The sequence below is a fragment of the Parasteatoda tepidariorum genome, chromosome 3 (genome assembly GCF_043381705.1).
Source record: "Parasteatoda tepidariorum isolate YZ-2023 chromosome 3, CAS_Ptep_4.0, whole genome shotgun sequence".
Classification (NCBI taxonomy): domain Eukaryota; kingdom Metazoa; phylum Arthropoda; class Arachnida; order Araneae; family Theridiidae; genus Parasteatoda; species Parasteatoda tepidariorum.
This window is the reverse complement of record NC_092206.1, coordinates 86413735-86439863: the sequence shown is the minus strand read 5'-3', so window position 1 is coordinate 86439863 and position 26129 is coordinate 86413735. Positions and strand designations below refer to the sequence as shown.

At 26.8% G+C, this 26129-nt stretch overlaps 1 protein-coding gene across 1 annotated transcript in view; it reads left to right on the top strand.

Moving 5' to 3' along the window:
* Positions 1–26129, top strand: part of LOC122270377 (uncharacterized) — a 146458-nt gene that overhangs the window by 108274 nt on the left and 12055 nt on the right. The window contains exon 3 of the mRNA XM_043047478.2: positions 14523–14649. Within this exon, the coding sequence (XP_042903412.1) occupies positions 14523–14649 (127 nt within the window). The remainder of the gene's footprint in view (positions 1–14522; positions 14650–26129) is intronic.

Sequence of the window (26129 nt, the reverse complement as noted above, 5' to 3'; positions counted from 1 at the left end):
GCCTGAGCGTCAGGTGTCAAGAACCAAAGAGGCTTAACTTGTTTTTCCGGACCCTTTTTTCCAACCACCTTTGTGGCAATTCAGATTTTTCTTGATTCCTTCTTTCACGTGGTTTTCGCTTTTACTTGGATTACCTTTGATATAGACGAATGTTTCAATAACTTTTATGTAGTCAAGCCGAAAAACTCTTAGCTCCTAACCTGATGCTTTCTCCTGTCAGTGAATTGAAACATATGTTTTCACAAGGCAAAACTTTGAAATATTTTTTTTCTTCTAGAGAGTGGATACAAGCATCTGGATTTATAACTCAAAACGTCTTTTAACTAAACATTTCGGTGTTGTTCATGAATTTTTGACAAAAATCAAAAATATTTTTCAGTAGTCTTATCATTTCTAGCTCCTCTTTAATTAGGTGGGAAAAAAACACTATCAGTTTTTACTCCCTATGACGCGCTTTACTTTTACTGGATCAGATTTAATATAAGAAATGTATCAATAACCGTTATGTAATCAAGACAAAAACTTCTAACATATGATGATTTTTTTTGTCAGTGACTAAATTACGAACAAAACATTTTACCTTCGGTTATTTTTGGAGTACGTATCTTAACGTCTGCTCTTAAAGACCAAAGTAGTCTTAAACTAAGTTTTTACCATTGTGCATGAGTTTTGAGTATAAACGCTTTACATTTTTTGAATGCTCTGTTGTCAATTCGTTAATCCGTTACACGCTATCTCTGGAGATTTTCTCTTACTTTTCTTTATAACTTTGAAAGGTGGCGTTCATATATGTATTATTAACCTTATCGCAATTATTCATTTTTTATTTAATCTAACCTTATACATCTTGGCCAACTGCACTGTCCAAAATAAAATTCTCACTTTTGACGATTTAGCAAATATAGAGCTGTATTTCGTTATTTTTGAGAATCATTTCGATTCAGTGATTTTTGACGAAACGCCAACTCTCAAATATGTGACGAAAATATTTCTTCAACTCGGAATCTCATCGCAGTGCATTGTGGGAGATTGTTAAGTGGAATAAAGTCCAGGCGATCGAAATGAGAAAGAGGGAACAAGGTGAATGGTCAAGGAATTGATCGCATACTACAAAAGATTCCGGATTCAAAATGTATTACGAGCGTAGATTTACTTTCTATCTCCATTATATCTATGTTTGTGTTGTTCGGAGGACGTTGAACTATCTTTATGGTGCCCTTAAAAAAGTGATGAACAATACCACCCCTTAGATACCCTGATGCGCTCCGTGGATCACTTGGTGCTTTTCTTTATTTTTTTTTCTTTTCAAAAGAAATAAAATGATGGAATATATATTTTCTTTTGAAGAAATTCATTTCCTTGATGACTTATTTCGTCACTTTGATGAAATGTTGTTTCGGAGCTTGTACCAGGAAAAGTTTTCATGATAAAAGAAGAAAGTTTCGTGAAATTTGAGTATCCAATTTTATATCGTTAAAGAGACGTGGTCAGATGGGGGAATTAGAACTTGTTGATTAAGGGACTATCCTAGCATTATTTTTCTTTAAAAAAAAGGTTAGTAAAAATATCCATTCACAGTTAAACCAAATTTTATTATTTCCCAATTTATTCACGGTATTATAAGTATGAAAGTAAAAAGTTACTGCAAAAGATTCTAATTTAAAACAAAGTTCATAGTTACGAGTTCATATTTTCCGTCATTCACAATTTCAATTTTGTAATTGTCGTTTTCTAATAGCAAAACAACACGTAGACAGACTTTCAGTCAGTTTCTTTTTTTTTTAAATATGGGCGGAAATAACAACAATGTGCTGGATATAAAATAGACATATGTATAAACTGTGTAAGCACATCATTGTCTAATCTTGTTGCTTCCTATGTATGATTCACTTTTGTTTCGATTTTGGCTAACTGACATACGGAGAACTAAATATTTTAACTATTTCACACTAAATAATAGTTGTATTTATATTTTTTTCACAATGGCACACTATCTGATGGTGTGCCATTGGATGACAGCCAGTTAGTAGAAAAAAAATTGTGCATAATAGTTCCACTCTCTTTAATGATGTTCTTTTAACGGACTGAATCAGCCTTTTTCTCATTAATAAGATTGACAAGACTAAAACGACACAAAACACACGTTTTTTTCTCGCATCATAAATGTTCCAAACACGAAAATGATGAACAAGGCAAACGAAAATTTTCCCTCACGCATATTTCTGGAAAGATGCCAGGGAGCTTGTAAAGATGACCTGGTCCAGATGGTGCGATTTGACTTAACTCTTCTTCATCTACATCACTTCTGGTGTTAATTTGTTAAATAACCAAGCGTCATCATTAAGTAGACACTTTTTTTTAATATTTCAGTCTATCTCAAAAATTTTGTAGCTCCGCATGCAGCAGTAATGCCTCAGACGTTAAAATTATTAGTTGATCATTAATTGGACTGTATTATCTGCAACAGACAATTTATGAGAATCATAAATTTTAGTACAGTTAGAGTACATATTTTACCATCTAAAAAATCTTCTATGTTTTGAGTGGGACATGATTTAAAATCTACCCAATAAATACTAAGTCTAATACTAGTAAATGTTATTTTCAAAAGTTTCGTTTAATATTTTTTTTTGTAGTTCATTATTCTTAAAAAATAAACTACCCTAAATTTAAGTATTTATAACTGCTTTTTATATTTGTTTTAGACATATAGTTTATAAAATTAACAATTGTTCATAATTTTGTTTTCTATTTATTCAAGAAAAAAGTATGATTTTATGTATATAAATAGTGTGACAAATCTTTGAGTACTTTTCAATTAAGGCCAAGCGAAAAGTCGCCAATAAACATTGACTACCAAAAATTCGTGTTTTTATTTTTTTTAAATTTTTTTAAACATTTGAAAATTAAATAACAATTACATAAATTAAAAAATAATTAAATGAAATGGAAAAAAATCAAAGAAAATATTAGAATATTCTTACTCCTAGCTAACCGAAGAATACACAATTTTAAAATTATTTACATCTTTAAAAAAATATACTGAAAGGAAAAAATATTTTGTAGGTATTATTATATGCTCTTGATACTTTAAAATTAAGGTTAATATGCAAGAAAAAACTGTTATAGAAATTAAAAAATATATTTTATTTCTGATAGTTAGGAAACATGTTGAAAGACTTAAGTCACATTTCCAAGTGGAAGTACAAATAGATGCAGCTAGAAACCTATTAAAATTAGAGAACTATTAAAAGCTTTACTAAATATTTTAAAAATCATAGGTAACTTTTAAAGTCTACTATTATAGCTTTAAAATTGTCTGAAACAGAAAACAATCATACATATATTTTTTATTCTTAATATACAGGAAAAAGTATTTTGAGTATTTTGATAAGTATTTAAAGCATTACTAGACATTTTAAGTGTCATATCGAACTATTAAAGTCTACTATTACAGCTTTAAAATTGTCCGAAACGGAAAACAATCGTACATTTTTCTTTTTTGTTGTTATAATTAGTATTTTTTGGGTGTATTGTTATTTTTTTTAAAAATTATAAATCAAATTTTAAAATAAATAAATTTTCTTTTAAAATATGTCGAGTTGTTTAAAAAATGCAAGTCACGTAGATAACACTATTGTGGAAAATATGTAAACTAAATAAATTTTCTAAAATGATAAAAAACAAGCGATTTGTTGTCTCATTAATTTTATATTCTTATGCTTCTTTTATTTTACTCTGACTTTCAAAATTAAAAACTATATGTCTTTAACTTTATATTTAATAGTTAAATTACGATAATCTTTTTATCTGCTTTGAGCATTTCTGTTAAACGCCAGAATTTTTTTTATGTTTATCTTAATAGCCCATTGAGATATTTATGCCCTTTAACATTTTGAGTTTTCGGTAACTCCTATCTTTTAGTTTCACATCATATTTGAGCTAGCTTAGAAGTTAATTTAGAACCTAATTTACAGTTCACTCGTTGGTTTTTAATAAGATTTGCTGAAAAAAATATTCTCTTTACCTTTGCATGATTGAATGAAAGTAAAGTTGAAGGAAAAGGAAAAAAGACTAAGCTCGTTAGAATTTTTTTTCTTACTACGCGTTCATACTTTTTTCTTATAATTTTCTCAGACAATTTTGAAAGTTGAAATTTTTTTAACTATGCGTTTCTTTACAGTTAACTGAAGCAGTAAGGTGGAAATGACATTGTTTTTTATTCTGTTTGAAAAGTCGTAAAGGGCAAAATAAATGAAGAGTTAACAGGAAATGGAATTAAATTAAACACAGTTCAAAAGCTATTGAACTTTATCTTGTATTTCAAACAAAACGAACGCAGTTCGTTAAAAGTTGTGTAAAAAATTAATGTAGTTGAGTCAATGAATTCATTTCAGAAAACAATTGAACCATAAACTAATAACTTAGTACATGGATTTTTTTGTAAATTTTTTTAAATTGTTTTACAAAAATTAATAGGCAAACAAAAATAGTTTATATGGGACCTGCTTTCTTTATACGTTGAATAAAAAAATTATAAATCTCTTTTATACTTGTAACTACACCAAAATATAATCATGCTTTATGCTAATGATGAAGACTGAAATATTTTATTCTGATTACTCATTTACAGAAATACCAAATACTTTGGCCTGTTTATAATTTTTCAATGATTTAGAAAAAAGTTCACAGTTATGAAAAAAGCACAGTTCAATAGTTACACAGCAGTTACATTAAAAAGTATCGGATTTACCGTAATTTTTAAAGTAATAATTATCGTAAAATCACTGAATCGATATATATAAAATGATATTGCTGTAAAAATTAAAGTTTAATATGTTAGGGTAAAATGTATTTTACAGATGATGTACCCAAAGTTCCGGTACTTTATACCGTTTTATTTTTGTATCCGTAATTTTTTATTGTGTGCGGTATTTTTAATTGTTTGCCACCTATTTTAAAGATATTTTTTTAAAAACTTATGAACTACTCCTAATATTTAGTGACTCTTTTTGTAATTGTGAACAACCTATTGTTCCTTTACACTAACACTACCTAATTTTTTTGAATAAATTTAAAACAATTAAGCTTCTTTATAAGATATAACGGCCTTAAACTGTTCATTCAAACCCAATGTATTATTTCACTCTACCTACATATTATCATCTGGGAGGTTTTGTGTCAGACATCTCGTTTGATTGTTACATTTAAGAATTTGATTTTTAAAATCCAGTAGGCCAAATTTAGATAATATACTTTCATTCTTAACTTATGTAGATTAATACATTTTGTTTTATAGTTCTTGTTATTTATATTTTCTAAACTTTTATTAAACATTAAACCATTATTTTAAAAATCCATTTCAAGCATGAAACATATATTTTAAGAATAATTATGAAACATTCAAAATATATTGTTAAATGACTTGTTGAACAATTAACAACTATTTGCATTGGCGATTTTTTTTAAAAAAATTAATGAGGTTGAAAATAATGTAGTTATTCGTCTGTTTTAAAGCCCGGATAATTCTTTACAGCAAGGTGGCATATACTGTTTAAAATTATAGCTATGCTTCAACTGTGAGGCACTTAAACTGTGACTTTCTTATTTTCCTTTCCGAAAGAGCTTCGAAAAACCATAATAAGACAAATATTAAATAACTCTTCACTCTCATTCATATTGTAGTGATGAAAAGCATTGTTTATAACATTTTGATCTGTCAAGGTTTGTTTCTGTAGATCGAAATACACTTACACCAGTTTTATGTTAATGCCAAAAACTCAAAACCTTCTCTCGAGTTATGTATATTATCGTCCCATTTACGCTTGCTTCATAAATTCGAAAAACAAATTAAATTTACAGTGTGTTTTTACAGTGATTTTAATTACTTTCATGAAGACATCGCATCATGAGGACATACTTGAGGACAATCTGAAACAGAAACAACTAAAAATATTTTCTATTCTTAGTTTATCTCATAATTTCTTTTTACGGCAAATATAAAATTAAATAACCCTTCACTTTCCTCCATATTGCAGTAATGAAAAGCATTGCTTATAAAATCTCGATCAGTCAAGGCTTGTTCCTGGAGATCAAAGTACACTTACGCCAGCTGCATATCAATGCCAAGAACTCGAAGCCTTCGCTTGAGTTGCTAAACATGTAGATAGTCGTTCCATTAAAGTTTGTCTGTTTCTTAAATTAGAAAAACAAATACAATAAATGCAATTTACACTTTCTCTTACAGTGATTTTAATTACTTTCATGAAAATATCACATTTATTTTTAACAATCTAAAATAGGAACAGTTAAAAAATATTTAATGTTCATTTAGTACATTTAGAAAATATATAGTACAAAAAGTAATTTCACACTTTATAATAATGACATACATTTACAGCAAAAACTTGAAAACAAAAATAATGCTGTCTCATGAATTCATTCGCAGAAACAATGCTATTTCTCAACAGAATTTCAAGTTTGTCCCCCTCATCACCCTTGTCCCCTAATCTTAATCTTTTGCAGCACCAGCCATCTTCCCACGATTCTTAAAACCCTCCATTTTCCAACCCTAATATTGCCCCTAAATCAGAGTAGGAAGCAATTTCATGGATTACTTCACTAGGTCTTGGAAATAATTAACATTCTTTCTATTTTCTTCCTCTTATTCGGAGCAATCTTCTAAGTAAAACACTGAAATGGGAAAAAAGAAGAAAAAAATATTTATATTTAAATCTTGATTTTTTTTTCTTCTTCTTCAGCCCGTTCCTTCATAATTGAATCGTTTTTATTTCGCATATAATCAGCCTCAGTATAAACACGCAATATTTTTAAGAGCACCCAAACTGCGGAGGAAAAAGTTTTCCAGAAATGCTTACACAATAATGCGAATAAAAATTGCAAAATTAATTTCCCCTTTTGTTTACCGCTTTAGCAATTTCTTTTAATCATTTCGATAAGCAGAAACTGTATTCTTTTTCTGTTGCTAAACTTATAAACTTTTAGTAAATAAGTTTATTTTTAATTTAAAATAAATGTTTTGAATGATTAATATCCTTTGTGATTTTATGTATTAATGATAACGATTTTTAAACATCGTACTTTTACAGTTTAACGTTATCGTTACTTCTGTTTGAAGTATTAAAATAATATAAAAATACGATTAAAATAATAGTAAAGTAATATATTAAAATAATGTATAGAATAATAACTGCGGACAAAATTTTTCCAAAAATGCTTTCACAATAATGTTAATAAAAAATTTCATTTGTTTTTCATTTACTGCTTTAGCAATTTATTTTAATCAATTTCGATAAACAGACGAAGTTTTTTTTCTATTGCTAGACTTATAAACAGTCAAAAAATGGTGCTTTTGATGGATAATATAAAAAATTAGCAATTTTGTTACACTCAAGCTCTGCACTTACTTAGAAATATTAATTTTTGTTCTGTTTTCAATTAAAACTCTCTATTGAGATCCTTTGAATTTTATTTGTGAGGTGTATTTTAGTTAAAACGATACGAACATTTTCGCTGTTATAAATTTCTTTAATTTGAAAAAATACATGGATCTTGAATAATAAATTTAAAAGCAAAAAAAAAAGGTAAGATTAATTGACTTGGTTAAAAGATAAAGAAACATCATAGTAAAGTAAATGAGTATTTACGTTAAAAAAGTAAAAATCATTCTTTACATACATATAGCAGATTTAATATACAATTAAAATAGATTTTTGATTGCAAATAAGTTTCTATTTAATATTTTTATTCATAGACGAAGCATTTTTTACTCTTAAAAGTTATTCTTTTCTTAATTTTTAAACTCAGGTTTTAAGACGTAACTAAATTCGTACAAAGCATATTTGTGTGCGTTTAATGTATTTAGCCTCTGACGGTGATTTATCTCTCGCCATTAAAAATTTGGATTATATTTATAAATGCTATGATATTTTCCCGTAAAAAATATTAAACTTTAATTAGAGAATTAAAAATGGGCGTTTAACCACATCCCTTACCTATTTTTTTGGAAAAAAAATCCAAAAAATCAACATATTTTTTTTATTTCATTAATAAATACAAGGAACTAAAACAAAACATAATACATAAGTTCTAAATTAAAATTTTAAATTTTTATGCGTAAAAAATACTTAATTTGACATATTTCTACTATTCTAAATTATCTCGGGCAAATGAAAAAAGTAAAATATTAGTCTTTGTATAAGTTCACGTCTTCATATTCTGAAAAATCATCTGCATTACTTTCTCTTTCGTTCGCGAAAGTCATTTTTTTTACTCTTTTTTCTATGTGAATTCATCGACCTTCGTATATACAATTGTACAAAACACATCTGCAGTCCTACAAATAGCAAAACTCCCAAACAAAAATTTGGCAAACTTCCTATCACAGCAGATACGAATTCTGCTATGACCGAGTTTATTCGGGATAATAAATATTTGCAATATATACATAAACGAGTTAACTCGGGATAATCAGAGAAGCTGTTAAAAATGATGTCAAAAAATAATAAGCATTAATGGGGCTTGACAGTAAAAGGTTTTAGCATTAGAGATTAATATTTTTAAACGCATGGAAATTGGCATGCCTTTTGGACGAATAAGAAAGATCTTATTTATGTTTACAATTGCCAGAGTCAGTTAAATATTATCTTTCTTTAATTTCTGTTACCTTGTGGTATCCTGTGTAGTTATTTCAACCACATGTACTTATTTCGGATTTAAACTATAGAGTTTGGAGAGTTTTAATTGCGGATTCTCCCGAGATTACATCTGCTTCAATTTTTCTACACATTTTGTGCACATGTTTCCATAACAGCGTAATGTTGAAACAATAAAAAACACGTTTTTCAATATAGCATGTAGCTCTTTTTTTTTTTTTTGGTTTAAATCAGGTTTTTTTGTTTTGATCTGTATCAAAAAAGGTAAAATGATACTTTATGATATAAAGGAAAAGTAATTAAGATATAATTAAGTAGGTTCATGAAAACTTTTCTTTTTACTATTGATTTATATTATCAATATATGAATAAAAACTATCCACTTTTCTTCCATGAACAAGCTAACGTGATAAATGTATTATGAATATGCAAAATCAAAGGAATAGAAAGATTTTGTTTGTGCTTATACATAGCATTTTATTTCAATTTAACATACAAATATACAGGTGGTAGACAAAAAAAAATGGATGCATTTCTTTACTAATACATTTTCTTATATTTCGCAAGAAATACTTAAAGAATCATTTTATAACATCAGAAGTGTTTAGAACTGGTGATTTCTCATGCTTATCAAGGAAGTTTACAACTTTTAGAGATTTAAGAAACCGTCAATAAATAAAAAACCCGAAATAGTGTTGTTGATCACCCTATGCCAAAAAATCTAGCGATGAATTTGTAACTTGTAGCAATCATTTTGGTTATTACATGCAATAATTACTCAAAATTTCGTAAGCCTAGTTTAAATTTTTAAGGAGATATGGTATTTTTTATAAAAATCTAACATATTGTCTTATGTTTTTTTGCTATATTTTATAAATATTCATTAAAACTAAACAAAATCTTCAAGGCAATTTAAAATTAGTTACAAAACTATTGCTTTAAAATTTGAAAAAAATTCGTTTAATACTGCACAAGATATGAATAATTAAATAAGTTCTTTTATGCTGAGCATGCCCGGGAAAATTTGGAAATAGTTTTTCTTAATTTTGTAAAAAATCGTGTCTAGCAAGTAATAAAGTCCGATTTGAATACCTGAAAAATTTTAAAAACTTGCAAGCAACCAAGTAGTTTTTGCTTTTTATGAAGGAAACTCAAAATTATAAGGGGTTTTCAACAAATTTCCTTTCGTACTTTTAAATTAGATTTATTAAAAATGACACCGGCATTGCTGGGGATCTTTCCCATAAAAGTATCTTTTCTGTTTTCTTTCCTCATGCAATCATACTTCGGTGTTTGAACGTTTATTGAAAAGCATTATAATTTGTTATTTAATTTTGTCTTATGATACATAATTATATTTATAGAAAACCCCATATCATTTTGAGTTTCTTTTAAAAAATACAAAAACTCCTAAGAAAATTGCTTAAAACTTATTATATTTTTGAGATATTCCAATCGGACTTTTTTTGTTAGTTGCCAAATACGATTCACTACGAAACTAAGAAAAAAAGTTTTTAAATTTTTCCCGCACATGCGCATGTGTAAAAGAATTACTTTAATTACTCATATCTTGCTCAATTTTAAGCGAATTTTCTCAAATTTTAAAGCAAAAATTTTATAGCTAATTTTAAATAACTCTAAAATTTTTGTTTAATTTTATTGAATATTTTTGAAGTTATAGCAAAAACACTTAAGACCAAAATTTAGATTTTTTATAAAAATGTCCATATCTCCATAAATATTTAAGCTAGGTTTACGAAATTGTGTGCAATTATTGCATGCAAAAGCGAAATAATTGCTTCAAGTTACGCATTTATCGCTTCACTTTTTGGCATTGGGTAATCAAAAATTCTATTTTTTACTTGTAATTTATTGTCGGTCCCTCAAACTTTTAAAAGCTTCAAACTTCGTTGATAAGTATGGGAGATTGCATGATCTAAACGTTTCTGAAATTGTGTATTTATTCTTTAAATAATTCTTGAAAAATATGTAAAAAATGTATTAGTACAGAAATATGTTTTGTCCACCTCCGGTAAATTTAAAATGTTAATTCAGTAAAACGTTAATTCAGTTGTGAAATGTTAATTCAGTTATGTATGTAAAAAGGAGTGTCTCATTGTTTGTCCCATTTTTACCCATTATTTGTCTCATTATTTCCCATTGTTCGTCCGTATGCATAAAAATGCCATACTTTAGCATTATTTAATGTCATTAATTAGAAGTATGCAATTTACAATGTCTGTGCCAATTTACTTAATAAAATTATGATGTCTTTTTTCATAAAAAAATGTAAGGTAATATATTTTTTCATTAATTTTTTTTAACTAATGGAATGATATTATAGAACTAAAAATTTCAAATGGATTGTATAAATACATACAAAGGTATTAAATAATAAATAAAGAATAAACTACTTTTTATGAGATTTATTTTAATACAATGAAGTTTTAATGATGACAAGGCTTATAAATAATACATAATTAAATAAAGTAATATCCATTGATAATATTTTAAAAGAGGTTTGAATATTCTGCAAAACTTTTCAATTATACTCGTAAATATAAGTATCGTATTTTGAAAATATTAGAATCATTAATAAAATAAAAATATACTGTATGCATAATATTACATTTGTTTACATTGATATCAAAATTCTTTTTAAGAAATAAACTGAATATTAAAATATAAATTTCAAAGAAACACCTCATTTCTATTTACTTTTGAGTGTAGCAAGCCTAATATAATTTTTAACAAGATTAAGAAAACAAAGAAAATTTTGATCGAAACTTCTTCTATACTCTTATATAATTTAATATATTTTATTTTATTAATTATATTTATAACGTATTTTTTTAATTATTTAAAAAACTCTCAGAACATGGAGTTGGTGATGGTCTGTAGTATCTTAAGATTATTTAGCGAATTATGACTTAAGTTCGAATTTACTCAAATTAATTTATTTGATAAATATATTTTCTCAGAAGTACAACGATATGTAAGTATTTAAAAAGTTAGTTAAAGTAATCCAGAATCAGAAGAGCTGCTTAATTCAATATTAGAAAGATTTATATAAGAAACTATACTTTTTTACCATTTATTCATATTTAAACTAAGAATATTTAAAAAAACAATAACAAATTAAGTATTTAAAAATATTTTTTCCTTAAAAATAATAAGCTTGTTTTTTTTAAAACAAACAACGGTTTAAACTGCATTGGTTTGAAGCAGCCAACCCTGATAAACATAAACTAAATGTAAGCAAACTAAACTGCCAAAACGCTAGAGCGATTGTCTTCTACATTAAAGAGACCACTGATTTGAATTCCATTCGAGTTGTAACTGGTATACAAATCCTGTTTTGAAATATATCTTTAGTTGTAGATGAATTGTTGGTTTCCTTCTCATTCAAGTGTTTGATTCAAGAGTTCTCATAATTCTACTGTTAGTTGAGAGTCAAAATGTAATTCTTTAATATGTGTCTGCAATAATTGGACTTCATAGTACAGGGAATTACCCAACTGCAATAATTGTTCCCTTTTTTTTGTCCTCCCTAAAATATTCTCTAAATGCAACTCGTAACATTAAAATCATGTGCTTTAAATTTAATTACAATAAGCCAATAAGCTTGCGTAATGAAAACAAGTCTAAAACTGAAAAGGTAACATGAGGTAAAATGATAAGCAGTTATTCTAATTAGTAAATAAAACTTTATATCTTCATGTCAGTGCTTAAGGTATAAATTTTAGGCACATGTTCAGAGGTTCGATTGAGAATATAATGAAGCAAATAACACATCCTGGATGAACGTATGTTGCGTGAACTAAGTGTATAAATGCATTATTCATTGTTTTTCTTAATTTTTATATCGAATTCTTTGATTTTTTGTTTCATTCAGAGTAATGTCTGACTGTATTTTAGTGATATCTTTGTCTATTTTACTTTGTAACTAAATGAATTAATTTCTCGGCATTTTTGAAAATAAACCTTTATATCTTCGTTTATATTATTACTTAATTATCAGAGTTGTTAGTCATCCTACATCTTACTCCAACTATTGAGTAAACGAGGAAAATAATATTAGTTACAAATAATGATATTTTGCATAATAATTCATAATATTAATAATATTTTGCAATCTTCCATGAGAAAATAAAACAGTTAATTTATTTTTATTTCAAATATAAACGTTGAAAGAAGTTTTTAGGTAAATTTGATGTTTTTAAAACATTTAATAAACCCACAAAGAATATTTGAAGTTTGCGTTTGTAATCGTTACTCTTCTTTCCTTAAATCTTTGAATCCTGATTTTAAGCAAACTACAAAGAAATATTATGTATGAATTGAACTAATAAAACATTTTCAATTGTTATCAAAATTATATAGAATTTAGCTTTTCTGAACAGTTTGAATGAAGTATTTCTCCATTTAAACTGAAAAAGTATGCTTAATTTCGGTATAAAAAATCACAAATAATTTTTCTGCATTGTGGGAGATTTCATGAGCACATACATATTAATCAAACCAATGAGAAAAATTCAAATAAAAATTGAGTCGAATATAAAAAACAGTTAAATATCTAAATGAAACATAATTTTAAAATTGCATCAAATTCCATTAAAATCATATTCACAACTCATCATTTACTTTTGAAAGACATGGGAAAATATATTTGGTTAGCCAATGCAATCACGCTATATTCCTTTTATCGCATTTGTTCATCCTATAATCCACCTCATCCATATCCAAAGTCAAGGACTTCTGCGCATGCGCATTTGTTTCAAATTCGAGGTGAAACTGCTTTTGTTGACAACTGTTTCAAGTGAAGTATTAAATAAATTCTGTCGGACCAGGAATTAAGGCAGGTTTAAGGGGAAGTCTTGTTCATGCGACCCAGGATTTGAATTTGTGTCTATAAGCAGTAGATTTCGCTTTATTTCCGCCAAGATGACAGCGTGTCAGTAAACCCCCGATAAATCGGTGGAGAAACCGTGATTTACTTCAATGAGTCCAAGTGTGAGGAAAATTAATTAAACTTGAATATAAGGGTTACTCTAAAATTTCTGAAATTTAAAAGTGTCTTGTTTGAATTACAATATATGGTATTGTTCGTATAAGCTCGATACAATTTCAATAATAATTAATCTAACTTTTATTGCATAAAATATAAGAAAAATTAAAACTTAAATATTAATTTATTATATAGATTAAAACATTAAAAACAAATACTCATTGCAGTTTTTAAATATATTATGAATAATGAAACATGAAAATAAATATATTAAATTAAACTGATGTAAGAAATCAACATTATTTTATTTTTGCAAGATAATATAGCACTAATTTGAACAACAAAAAAAATATAAAGTTTTTTTTATCAAGTTTACATTTTATCATTTATAGTAAATACTTATCAAAAATATATGCCTTTAATTTAGTTTAATTCAAATTAGTTTTAGATTTGATCAATAATCAAGTAATTAACTAGAATAATTACTATAACATGCTTAGTTTTCATTACATTTTTTTAATGAATGGTTTTAATGTATATTTTAAAATTGCCTAGTTATTATTTAGTTTTTTAACATATGTATACTCGTTAGTTGTTTTCTGTAGTTTCTATAGTTAGTTTATAATAGTTATTTTCTTCTCTATATTTATACAACTTTATATTAAATAACTTTTATATTAAATAATTTAAATGATAATTATAATTTTTATTAAATGTAACAAGTTATTAAGTATTTAATAAGGTATACAAATTAAAGGTAGTTTTTCTTCTTAATACGAAATACTTATTTTTTAGACAAATTACCATTTTTAATATTATTATTTTTGTGTTTAATTTAGAATGTCTCGGCAAGGAAAAGGCCCAACCCCGTGCACACCAGCTGTTCCAGGTCCTGTAGCTCAACAGGCCCAACAGTATTTGGAACAGAATATTATGGCCTGGATGCAACCAAAGCCCCAAGGACAGGTAATTGAACAGAATACTTTATTAAATCTATACCAACTAAAAGTCTCAACATTGGGAAATATAACTTTTTTTAATAAAAAAAACAGCAATTTCTATCAAAAAATACTGAAAAGAAGCTATAAACTATACCAATTGCGTTCCATGTTACTACTCATTTAATAATAGACAGCCTCACTTATCTACAAAATTAAAAATCTGGAAAAGCGTTTCACTGTCATTGCAGTAAATATTAAGTAATATTAAGCAAATATTAAGGCTTGTTTGTCTCAATTCTTGATTCAGGAGTTCCTTGTCTTCTTGCCTTTGTCTTCAAAATTACAAGGTTAAAAAATTGAACATTGAATGTTGTTAACTCAGAATTGGATTGGCTGTTCGCTGTTGGTTATAATATAAAATTAAAATTAAATGTAGTGTTATTCATGTAAAGAATTAAGATACTTATTAACTATTCTACTACAAAATGTTTACTATTTAATTACAATATCTACAAGTCGAAATAAAAACATTCTAACATGGTATTCAGCAATGACACAAATAAATAGTTCCATATTTTATTTTGCTTTTTTATTTGACTATTCATGCTTATCGGTGAATATAAATTTTATTGCATGTTAAATTTACTTTGCTAAAATTACTATGTACAAATTTACTTTGCTATTATTACGGTAACGTGTTGAAATCTATTATCGTTCAAAAACTAAGGTTGCTTTCAAACTTCACTGCCTGATACTATGCTTAAATTTAAACGAAAACATTGCTCAATAAAATACCATATCAACGCTGCAGAAAATTAACATGGTTACTATGAATGAAAGTATTAGTATTATGGTTCAAAATTTATATGATTTTTCTAAACGTGTAAATGACGCATATATTTATTGTAATTCTTCTAAGAACATTTTAATGTTACTAGATTTTCTAATACAAATCGCTAATACAATTATAAAAATTTAAACAGTTTTGGTAAAATTACCATTCTACATTGTAATGAAATTTTCGGTAAAAAAAGTCATAATTCTGGTTAATAAAAAATAATACTGTGTTTAAACCATTTATTTGGTAATATTTCCATTTAAATGGTAACGGTTCTTGGGAAAATCTGGTTTTCAAAATTACAACTCTTGTTTCCACACATTTAGTAGAAAATACTAAACTTAGAAGTAAACTCAACTGAATAAATGGTTATTTAAGGCATCGTAAAAAAGTTACCAAGTTTTATCACACTGTATAAAACCATATTTTTTTGTAAATTTTACAAAAATAATTACCAAATCGTTTTGGAAAAAACTGCCGAGCTGTTTGGTGTCTTCATTCCAATTTTACCATAGTTTGATAATTTTGACCATCCTTTTTCTCAGTGTAAAAAGATACAATTCAAAAGTTTAAAAGCCAGCCTTTACCATATAATCCAAATTTAAACTTTGCTATAAATGATGTTAGGTAAGAAATCTTCTTATTTCATCCGGAAGAATAAATCTAATGAATTACCGAGTATTTTGTCATATTCATTCTAATTTTACCTTAGTCTGATAATTTCGACCATACTTTTTTCTCAGTGTAAAAAGATACAATTCAAAAGTTTATAAGCCAGCCTTTACCATATAATCCAAATTTAAACTTTGCTATAAATGATGTAAGGAAAGAAATCTTCTTATTCCATCAGGAAGAATAAATCTAATGAACTGGCTACCTAGGGAGTATGGGAATAAAACATAAACAAAAACCAGAATGTTGTGCACATTTCTTTGGTCGGCCTTTTTGACACCCCATGTGGTGTCGAGAATCAATTAGTGTGCTCTTCGGCCCACCTTGTGGGTCAACTTCACACTCGATCCAACCGTTTCCCCCATTACAAGGAAACGCAATCAACGTGTCAAGCACTAAGTCCCTTTCGTTTTTCCCTTTTTATATTTCTTTTTCGGGAATATTTTTCTCTTTTATTCATTTCCTTTTCGGGATTCCCTTGGGATTTCAAATAGCTGAGAACAGATTCCTCGAAGGACTTCAGCGAAAAGTGTTGACCATTCCGATGCATATTTATTGTAATATTTATTAAAATTAATCGATAAAAAAATATTATTTCGAGGAAGAAAGTAGTGTATGGGTAAAACAATTCATTTAGTGTTTCCTGACTTCCATAAAACTAAATATTAAATATTAGTTTGAATAATATGTGCATAGTATTTCATAAGAAATATATTTTTTGACAAAAAGGATAACTTTTTAAGTGATATATATATATATATATAACGGAATATTAGTAGTACTTCTAACAGAATTTCGTGATTTTACTCTAAATATACTCTAAAACGAAACTTAAAAAATACACCTTGTTCAAACTTAGGATTTCCTTGTGATTCAAATACTTTGAAGAAAATTATTTGTAACGAAATATTTATGAAATTGACCTTCAAAATCAATGACTGCCTTAAAAATTCTGATAATTCGAATAAATTCTAATTCCTTAAAATTCTAATAATTAACCTTAGAAATTCTGACAAAGTTGTTACATTACAAGATTGAATCAAAAATTTATTTTGATACACTTGTTCCGGAGATTTCAACTATTTTAACACTGGACAAGATTAGAAATAATTTTTATTTTACACATTCATTCATTCATTTATTTTCATTACCCTTCTTTTTTAGAAATCATAATTAAAAAGAAAAGTCAACAACCTTAGTTAAACTATCAAGAATATAAATTAAGACATTTATTTAAAACTTAAAAGTTGCTATTGTTATAACTGTTCTTAGGATGTATTTTTATAATCACGAGAAGCAAAGTTTCTTATCAATAGATATGCATTTTTTTTCAACTTTTATAATCTTGTGACAGTTACTAATGACTATAGAGTTAAATATTTTATCTTTAATTATCATGTTCACACTTAATTACGAGATTGGTTAGAACATTATTATGATGTAAACCAGAATGTTGTGAAAATGAAAAGCATTCCTTAGCTAATTTTCTAACTTTAAAAAAATCATTGCATTGTTGTTTGAGTTTATAAAAATGTGCGAAACTTAAGAATTAATTTATTTTTATCATTTTTATACACAACAAACATTTTATATTTTATCATTTTTATATACAACAATGTGAAAACATCCTCGCCAATTTTTAAAACTTTGAAATTTTTTAATGTAGATCGCTTTTTAAATATTTAAACTATTTGTCTAGAATATTCAAACTATTTGTCTAATATTTAAACTATTTATTTTATTAACTGTATACATAGTTACAAAGTTAAAGCTTTTTGATTTTATCATACTTAAATTGTAACCGTTTTACTTAACTTAAAGAAAGAGCTTTACAGAAGACTCTTAAAGTAGTGACATTTTATAAAATATCAGAGAATAATAAACACTTTGACATTCATAAGTTCCCTTACAATATTTTAATGCACTCACAACATTATAAAGTGATGAACTGTTAAATTTATATGGAGAGGGAAATTTTGGTAAAATTATCGTACACTTAAAAAAATTCAGCATCATATTACGGCGTAAATTACCGGTACTTTGAGTGCATCATCCGTAAAATTTTTTTCACCGTAAAATCCATTTTTGCCGTAAAATATTGTTACGAAATCGTTAGATTAGCTCGAGTGATTTCGTGATTTTCTGGTATTTTTTACTTTATAAATTGTGGTATACTAGATTTCTTGCTCTGTAACATGTTGCAGAAATAAAGTATTTTACGGTTAAAAGTATTGTCATCCTGAGTGCCGGTACTTTTTATTGTAATTTGATCCGAAATTTTTTACAATGTACTACATGGTTATGGCAGATTTGGAAGAAAAAAACATAAATCTGCGTAATAAAACCAAACACACGGAATTTGAACCATTCATTTGATAGTTTTTCCGTTCACGTGTTAACGGTTTATCGTAAATTCTGGTTTTCAAAAATGTAGTTTTTATTATCACACATTTAGTAAGAAACACAAATTTGAAATGTTTTTGTAACCGAATAAATGGTTTTTATGCCATGCTATGCAGAATCGTTAAAAAGTTACCAAACTTTATCACATGTTATAAATCTCATAGATCCCAAGACATGGTACATTTTAATATATTCTGGAACTTAGACCATACTTCTTTTTAAATGTAAAAATTTTATGTTTTATCAAAGTAACTAAACTTTAAATTTATTTATAATTACCATTTGAAAATATGTAAGAAGTTAATGAATTATTTAAATTCACATTACATAATGAATTTCGAAAAAAATTTATATTCGGCATAAAAACTCTTTTTGGCACAAAAAGTTCACGATTCATTTCATTCTGTAATCGAATTTAACTTCATTGATCATTCGAGATAACGTGGCGTGAAAGAGCATTAAAAGCCGCCAACATGGTCACAGTTTATAAAAAATAGCCATTTTAACTATTTTTGTTCCCATTTAAAAGACTAATGAGTCTATCGATTATCATTAAATACTCTTGGGGTAGACTTTAATGAGAAAAAAAGAAAGAAAATTTTGTGTCCGCTTCAAATTCTTGTTATTGGATAATACTTAAACCATCATAAGATTTTTTCCAACCTCTTAGGACACATTATACGTAATTGTGATGACCAAAATTATAGTGTTTAAAGATGCAAAAGAGCGATTTATTTCTTTGATGGCATATTAATCTTTCCGGTTTTGCTTAGCATTAAGAGAGTTTCCTTTAACTAATATTGATGTGGTTTTCCGTTGGTTGAACTTTTAGGAAGTAATAGTTTTAAGAAAAAATAGGTATTAAATTTTCTTACGTGTTTTATTTCAGAATAGAATTCGTAATAAAATATTGTTCTTAGTTTGTAAATATTTTATTTAATAATTAATATTTTATTAAAACTAGAATCCCATTTATTTTTGATACAAGAATTTTGAAGAGATATGCAATCGATAAAAATATATTTAATACAGCTTATGAATATTAGAATTTTTCGTCTTAAATAAGATTAAGAGAAGAAAAACTTTGAGTGCATTTTTTTATCATTTATTAAAATATTATTATTATTTTTTTTCAATTGATTAAAAAATACTTTTTATCTCAATGATAAAAATCGTTCTCTTTCCAATTTTTCTAGGACTCAACTAAAAATGTTGCTAACCAAAATCCCCATGATGCTTTTTTTTCCAACTTCAAAGGAAAACTGTTAAAGTTGTTAAAAGATATTTTAGATAATTTACTTAGTTTGCGGAAAAATGATATTATTGTCATTTATTTATATTTTAAATGTTATTCTTTTAAAAATAAGTAAAAAAAGGCACATATTTATTTTTTACTTAAAAAATTTTAAAAAAAGTAATATTAAGAAACAACCCCCCCCCCAAAAAAAAAAACTTTTAGAAAAAAATCAACTTAGGTAACTTCAAATAAGAATAGTATCCGTTATACAAATAATTAAAAACATTAATTTTTAAAATTAATAAGAAAAACTTTTTTTTTGCAAAATTCCTCAAAAATATTTGCGAAAGCGTTTCCAAAAATAATATAATGTCACATAAAAATTCGAAGTAATCCCTGTGCTTTTAAAAATAAGTTTCAGATCTTAATATCAAAAAATAATCACCTTATCACCAAAATAATCACTTTAATACCAAAACTCTAAATAATGGATTAGCCACAAACTTTATTTACATTTTTCGTGCGTTAGCACAGTGCCATTTCACTTTTCTTTTTACTTAGAAGAAGAAGAAAAATGTGCGTTACTTATTAAATACATGTTTTTTTTTATCTGTGTACGAAACCAGAGACCTTTGTAATTTTAACTTTAGTTTTTAAAAAAAATATTAATTTGGATGAGATTTATGGCCATTATCAGCATCCTGTTGCTACAGCTCTTGCCTTCTTTAGTTTTCGGATTAGCTTGACCTCCTTTAAGATTTCAGATCATTTTTTTCTAATGATTGCCTTTTTCTTATTAGTTGATATTTTTAATTCATTTCAAGTCCTCTTTTATTTGCCTCTTTTAACCAGTCCTCTGTTATCGGTCCTCCTAATTTTTGGTTTGAAAATCTCTTTACACTTCTTTCCCACTCTATTCCTTGCACATTATTTGTGAAATTTTTGTCAAAAACTGTTTTGAAAAATTCATCGATAGGACATAAAAATATTTTTTTTTTCGAAATAAAAACTTAATATTGTTTATTATTAGTAGAACGATCTCCGGCAAGCTTTAAAGATGCCCATTTTCAACAATTTGCACTGTAAAATATTTTGGATCAAATTATGGTAAAAAGTTATGGCCCTCAGACTGCCAGTACTTTTTACCGTAGAATCCGCTTTTACTGAAACATGTTAAGCAGCAAGCAAATCTGATATATCGTAACTTTTGCAGTATTAATTAAAGTAAAATCACTGAATCACTCTAATTACATAAATATTACTCTAAAAACCAATGGTAATACTTTTTGGTAAAAATGGATTTTACGGTAGAATAGATTTTATGGATGATGTATCTAAAATACCAATACTTTATAGCGTCATTTGATCCCGAATATTTCACAGTATAAAATCTTTTTATTTTTATAGTTGTTACAATGTCTGAATCATTATATTTACCAATTATTCATTATATTACCTCGTGTTCTGATTCTCCATTGCTCCTCAAAAATTGCATCGATACTCTATCAGAAATTTTCAATTTTCATTTTCTGATGAGATCAAAATTGGTCTGCAGTTTAATGTTTACATAGCTAGATTCTTTCAGCCATTCTTGTAACGCATCGAAAACATTTCCAGCCGTCATCTTTACTTTTAATTACTAGCTTAATCTCATTAATTTCGATAATCATCGACCCATGGAATTTATATTCCTCTTTTCTTTCATAGTGAATTTCCCTACTGTAAAGACTATTAGCATTTTGATATTTTTTAAAATTTCTTTTATTTAATATATACTTTGTTTTGGAAGCATCAAGATGCAAGCCAATATCGATTACACGATAAATTCAACATAGTAGTTATCATATCCTGAAGAATTTACAAGTTAAAAATTTTCCTTCAAAAAATTTTTTTTAAAGGAAGAAAGTAAATTTAAATTTAGAATTTTGAAATAATGACTAAAAATTTTTATCTATTTTGAACTGATTTTTCACATTTTTTCCATTTCATTCATTTAAAAAGAATGACGATTTTTTTTCTAATTTTCACATATTTTAAGCAATTTTGTATTAGTTTATTTTTATAACCTTCTAAGACTTAACTATTGAAAAAAAATGTTTGGTGAGAAATTTCAAGTGAGTTTTTAAAATATCATTAAAAAATACATGAAATAAAAAATGCACTTTTCTTTTATATCCTTTATTTATACATATTGTGTAGGATTTGATTTATAAAATTGCTTTCTCTATGACCTTCTCTTATGCCAGCCTATATAACACTAAAAATAGCCAGGAAATAAAACAGTCCAAAACTTGTAGAAATTTCATAATTTGTGAAATCCTTTAAATAATCCTTAAAACGTTCTGTAAATTTATACCCTTATTATGTATATATGTATTTATTTATGTTTCGTAGAACTAAGCATGTATAATGTAGATATACATAAATTTATCTCTAAAATATAAATTTTAAATAGAATAGTGTCAAGCAATTTTAATTTTTTTTCCTTGAGGACACAATTTTAATTCCTTTTGAGTTAACTAACTTTAAATTGCTCGAATTGTCAAATTTTGTTAAATAATATTATTTTCGGCACAAAATATTTTTGTTAAAATAGTTATGAGCGCTTTGTTTTATTTTTATTATCCATAAATGAATCCAACATCCATCGTGTGACTTTTCTTTAAAGTTCTATTGATAAAAAACTATAAAAAAAAGGTACAAAAACTCATAGAATATTCAAACACTTTAAAATTGTCCTTCTTTTCTAAGCCTGGTTCCCATCAACTACCGAAGAATTTGCTTCTTATGATGGGCGACTGTTGTTGTATAACGGGGATTGGAACTAATAAATTCAGTCAAATTCAATTACTGTCGATTTCTGTTTATGTCTTAATGCGAAATTCAATTTGTGGGGAAAAACTTCTCTTGGTTCGGAGAACATAAATTACTTCGATCTCTAAATTACGCAGCGGATGGTAAATATGTGATAAATAGCTCCGACTTGGAAAAATAAAGAAGCACAGTCTAAGGCTTTGCTTAGGGATTACAGGCATATGCATATTATGATCTATATCATATGTATCAGTTTCTTCAAAAGGATATCCATTTTGGTAAAACTGTACAAAATAAGACTCTTACATATTTAATTTTTATTAAGAAAAATGCAAAAGTTAAGGTAATTTTTTAGTTAAGGAAGAAATTAATGTATTCAATGACGGGGAAATTTCACCATCTGTCTCACACTCACAAATTAATTATTAATTTAGCCAAAAAAAACAAAAAACAATTTTGTAAAGAAACTATTTTTACCATTTGTGTACTACTTATGAATGGATAAAAAAAACTCTAAAACTCTTCTGACATATTTCTAAGCACTGCAAAACTTTCAGATCAAATTAAATTAAAGTTTATATTACGTTTCAACGTATTAAGTGTCAACGCATTAACTGTCAACGCATTAAGTGTCAACGTATTAAGTATCAATGTATAAAATTAATATACGTAAGTACATATTAAGTTCAAGTCAATTGAAACCAGAAGCATGTGTGTAATTCATTTCTATATGTATCTTTTTTCTTTTATTAATTAATCTTCTTGAAAAAAATTCTTTTTGAAAATGCACTAAAGTCAATAATTCCAGTAAAAAATAATTTGTTTCTTCATTACTTTAAAAATCTCATTGATTTAGAAGATATGCTTATTTATTGAAATAAGCATCATCTATTTCTCTTTGAAATATCTTTCCCAACAAACTTTTTTGCTAGAAGCTAGGGTTAATGTAATTATTTTGATACTAGTCAAGTCATTTCATTGAAGCGTCCATCCTTAATTTTAATCAAAGACCAAAAACTAGAGAAAAAAAATCTAAGCGAATCACGTAAGGTTGATTTATTTTCTCATCATATTTTATATTTAGCTTTTTACGCAAAATAAAGTTAAGAAAAATTGCACCATCATGTAATGTCATGTTTCAACAGTCTCGAGTAATGAAATAAAGCCGTCTTTTATGACAAGAAAAGAGGGAAAAAAATTGTGGTATTTTTGGTTTCCTCAACATAAAAAAAAAATTATAACCACCATAAAAAGTAATCAAATTGTTCGGAGTACTCCTAATAAGTTAAACGCGTAGTAGAAGATTATCGATTCTGCGGCCGGCCTCTCTTGAAAAATAACAAAATTAAGACTAAGAGCTTTTAAGACCAAAAAGAAAAGAAGGAAAAAAACTATGTATTAAAAAGTTCGTCAATGTATAAGTTAGCCGACGACAGACCATTCTTCATCAATATTTCTTTCCTTTTTTATACATTTTTGCACCCTTTTTTTTCCGCGTGAAAACTTTAGTTTTTGATGAAGGCATCGGTTTTGCATATCATTATTAAGGAACGATGTCTTTAAGTAGCATGCATAAGAGTTGAAGGAGTAGAAAATTTGATAAAAATGATCGAAGTTAGGTTTTAAAAGCCTGGCTTGAATATGTGTGAATTCATGCTGTTTTCATAATGAAGCAGCTGAAATGCGTTGTAACATTAATTGAGGCAGCAATTACTCTACTGAGTTACCTAAAAATACACTGTGACATATTAAATAAACCATCAAGGTTGCACTAACGCCTAGTTTGAATGTTTATTAATTTATGCATTTTAACTATGAGGCAGGTGAAGTTTATCATAATAATAATTAGCCTGCAAATGCTTTAATGGAATACGTTATAATGTGAAACAAATGACAAGGACAAATGACACTGTAAAGATTGATCTGATCTATAAAACGATGTTAAATATATAAGAATTAATGCACTTTAACAATAATGCTAAATTTATGAGAATTAATATACTTCAACTGCTTCATAATTTATTATGAGGCAGTAGAAGTATACCATCTCAGCCATTAGGACCACAAATACAACGGCAAATTGCGCTACAATGTATTGCGGTGGAACAAATGACACTGTAAAGATTGATCTGATCTATAAAACGATGTTAAATATATAAGAATTAATACACAATACACTTCATCAATAATGTTAAATTTATAAGAATTAATATACTTCAACTACTTCATAATTTATTATGAGGCAGTAGAAGTATACCATCTCAGTCATTAGGACTACAAATACAACGGCAAATTGCACTACAATGTATTACGGTGGAACAAATGACACTGTAAAGATTGATTTATAAACAGGGTGTTAAATTTATTGTAAAGCATTTTATTTCTATTTATTGTTCTTAAATGCCAATTTATTATAAAGCAGTTTAAGTAAACCATGTCATTAATTAGAGCTACAAATACAATGGTGATTTACGTAAAATAATTTAGTTATTTTTATTGCATGAAATATTACATAATTAATTTACTATGATTTGTGTAAGTAATTTATAAAAAATACTTTAATGTAGAAATTTAAAGAATTTTTTTTTTTTTGCTTTATGAATTTCAGTCAAAAACAATTAGTAAATGACTAATTATTAGGAATTGTCAAACTTATCATACGATAGAAGTTACTATTTTTTAGTAAGATATTATGCTAGTCACAGAAGTAATAAGGCATATAATAATTTTATCTCTAAAAATAATTCAAATTTCACCGTTTCTTATTTCAAAGGCTTCAATTAAATTTACTGAATGTCAAATTATATAATAAATATAATTATTTTATATGAGAGAAAGAGAAAATTAGAAAAGCTTTACTCTTATTTACTTTTTTATATTTGTTATTGATTTCTGCCCTTTTTTTCAAAATATGAACTTGAAACAATATATCTTGCTATAAGGAAGATGAAGATTCAGGGATTTGAAAAACAATATCATTAATTTCTAAACATTTCAACACTGAACATTGCTCCAAGTCTTAAAGAGTTCCTTACATTTAATCATAGAAAAACAAACGGAGAAAAACAATGAACTCATTTAAAAACCGTACTAAGTTTTTATTTTCTTCAAATCTTCAATTTTATGAGGGATAAACGTCAGAAAAATACGATTTTACTCGATCAAACTGACCCACTATAAGATCGTTAAAACTGTTTCAAGCTACTCGAGTTCCAAAAGAGTATTGCATTTTTATTTCATCTTTTATGACACTGATGGCTTTATGACAAAAGAAGATTTCTTCGATTTCTGACAATTTTTCTTTTTCTATTTCTCCCTTTTTTTTCTCCCTTCTATCTTTTTAGTCTCCGTCCTGACGGATTTCTTTGTATGCGGTTCTTAACCAAACCGAATTATCCACCAGCTAGATATATTAGGTACTTCTGTTTTAGTCAGCAGATTCCAACTTCCCAGGACAATAAAAGAAGAAAATAAATGTAACATCCTATGAATTGGCAATATTCCCCATCTTTTTTCCTGGCTATTTGAATTCATGCTGTTT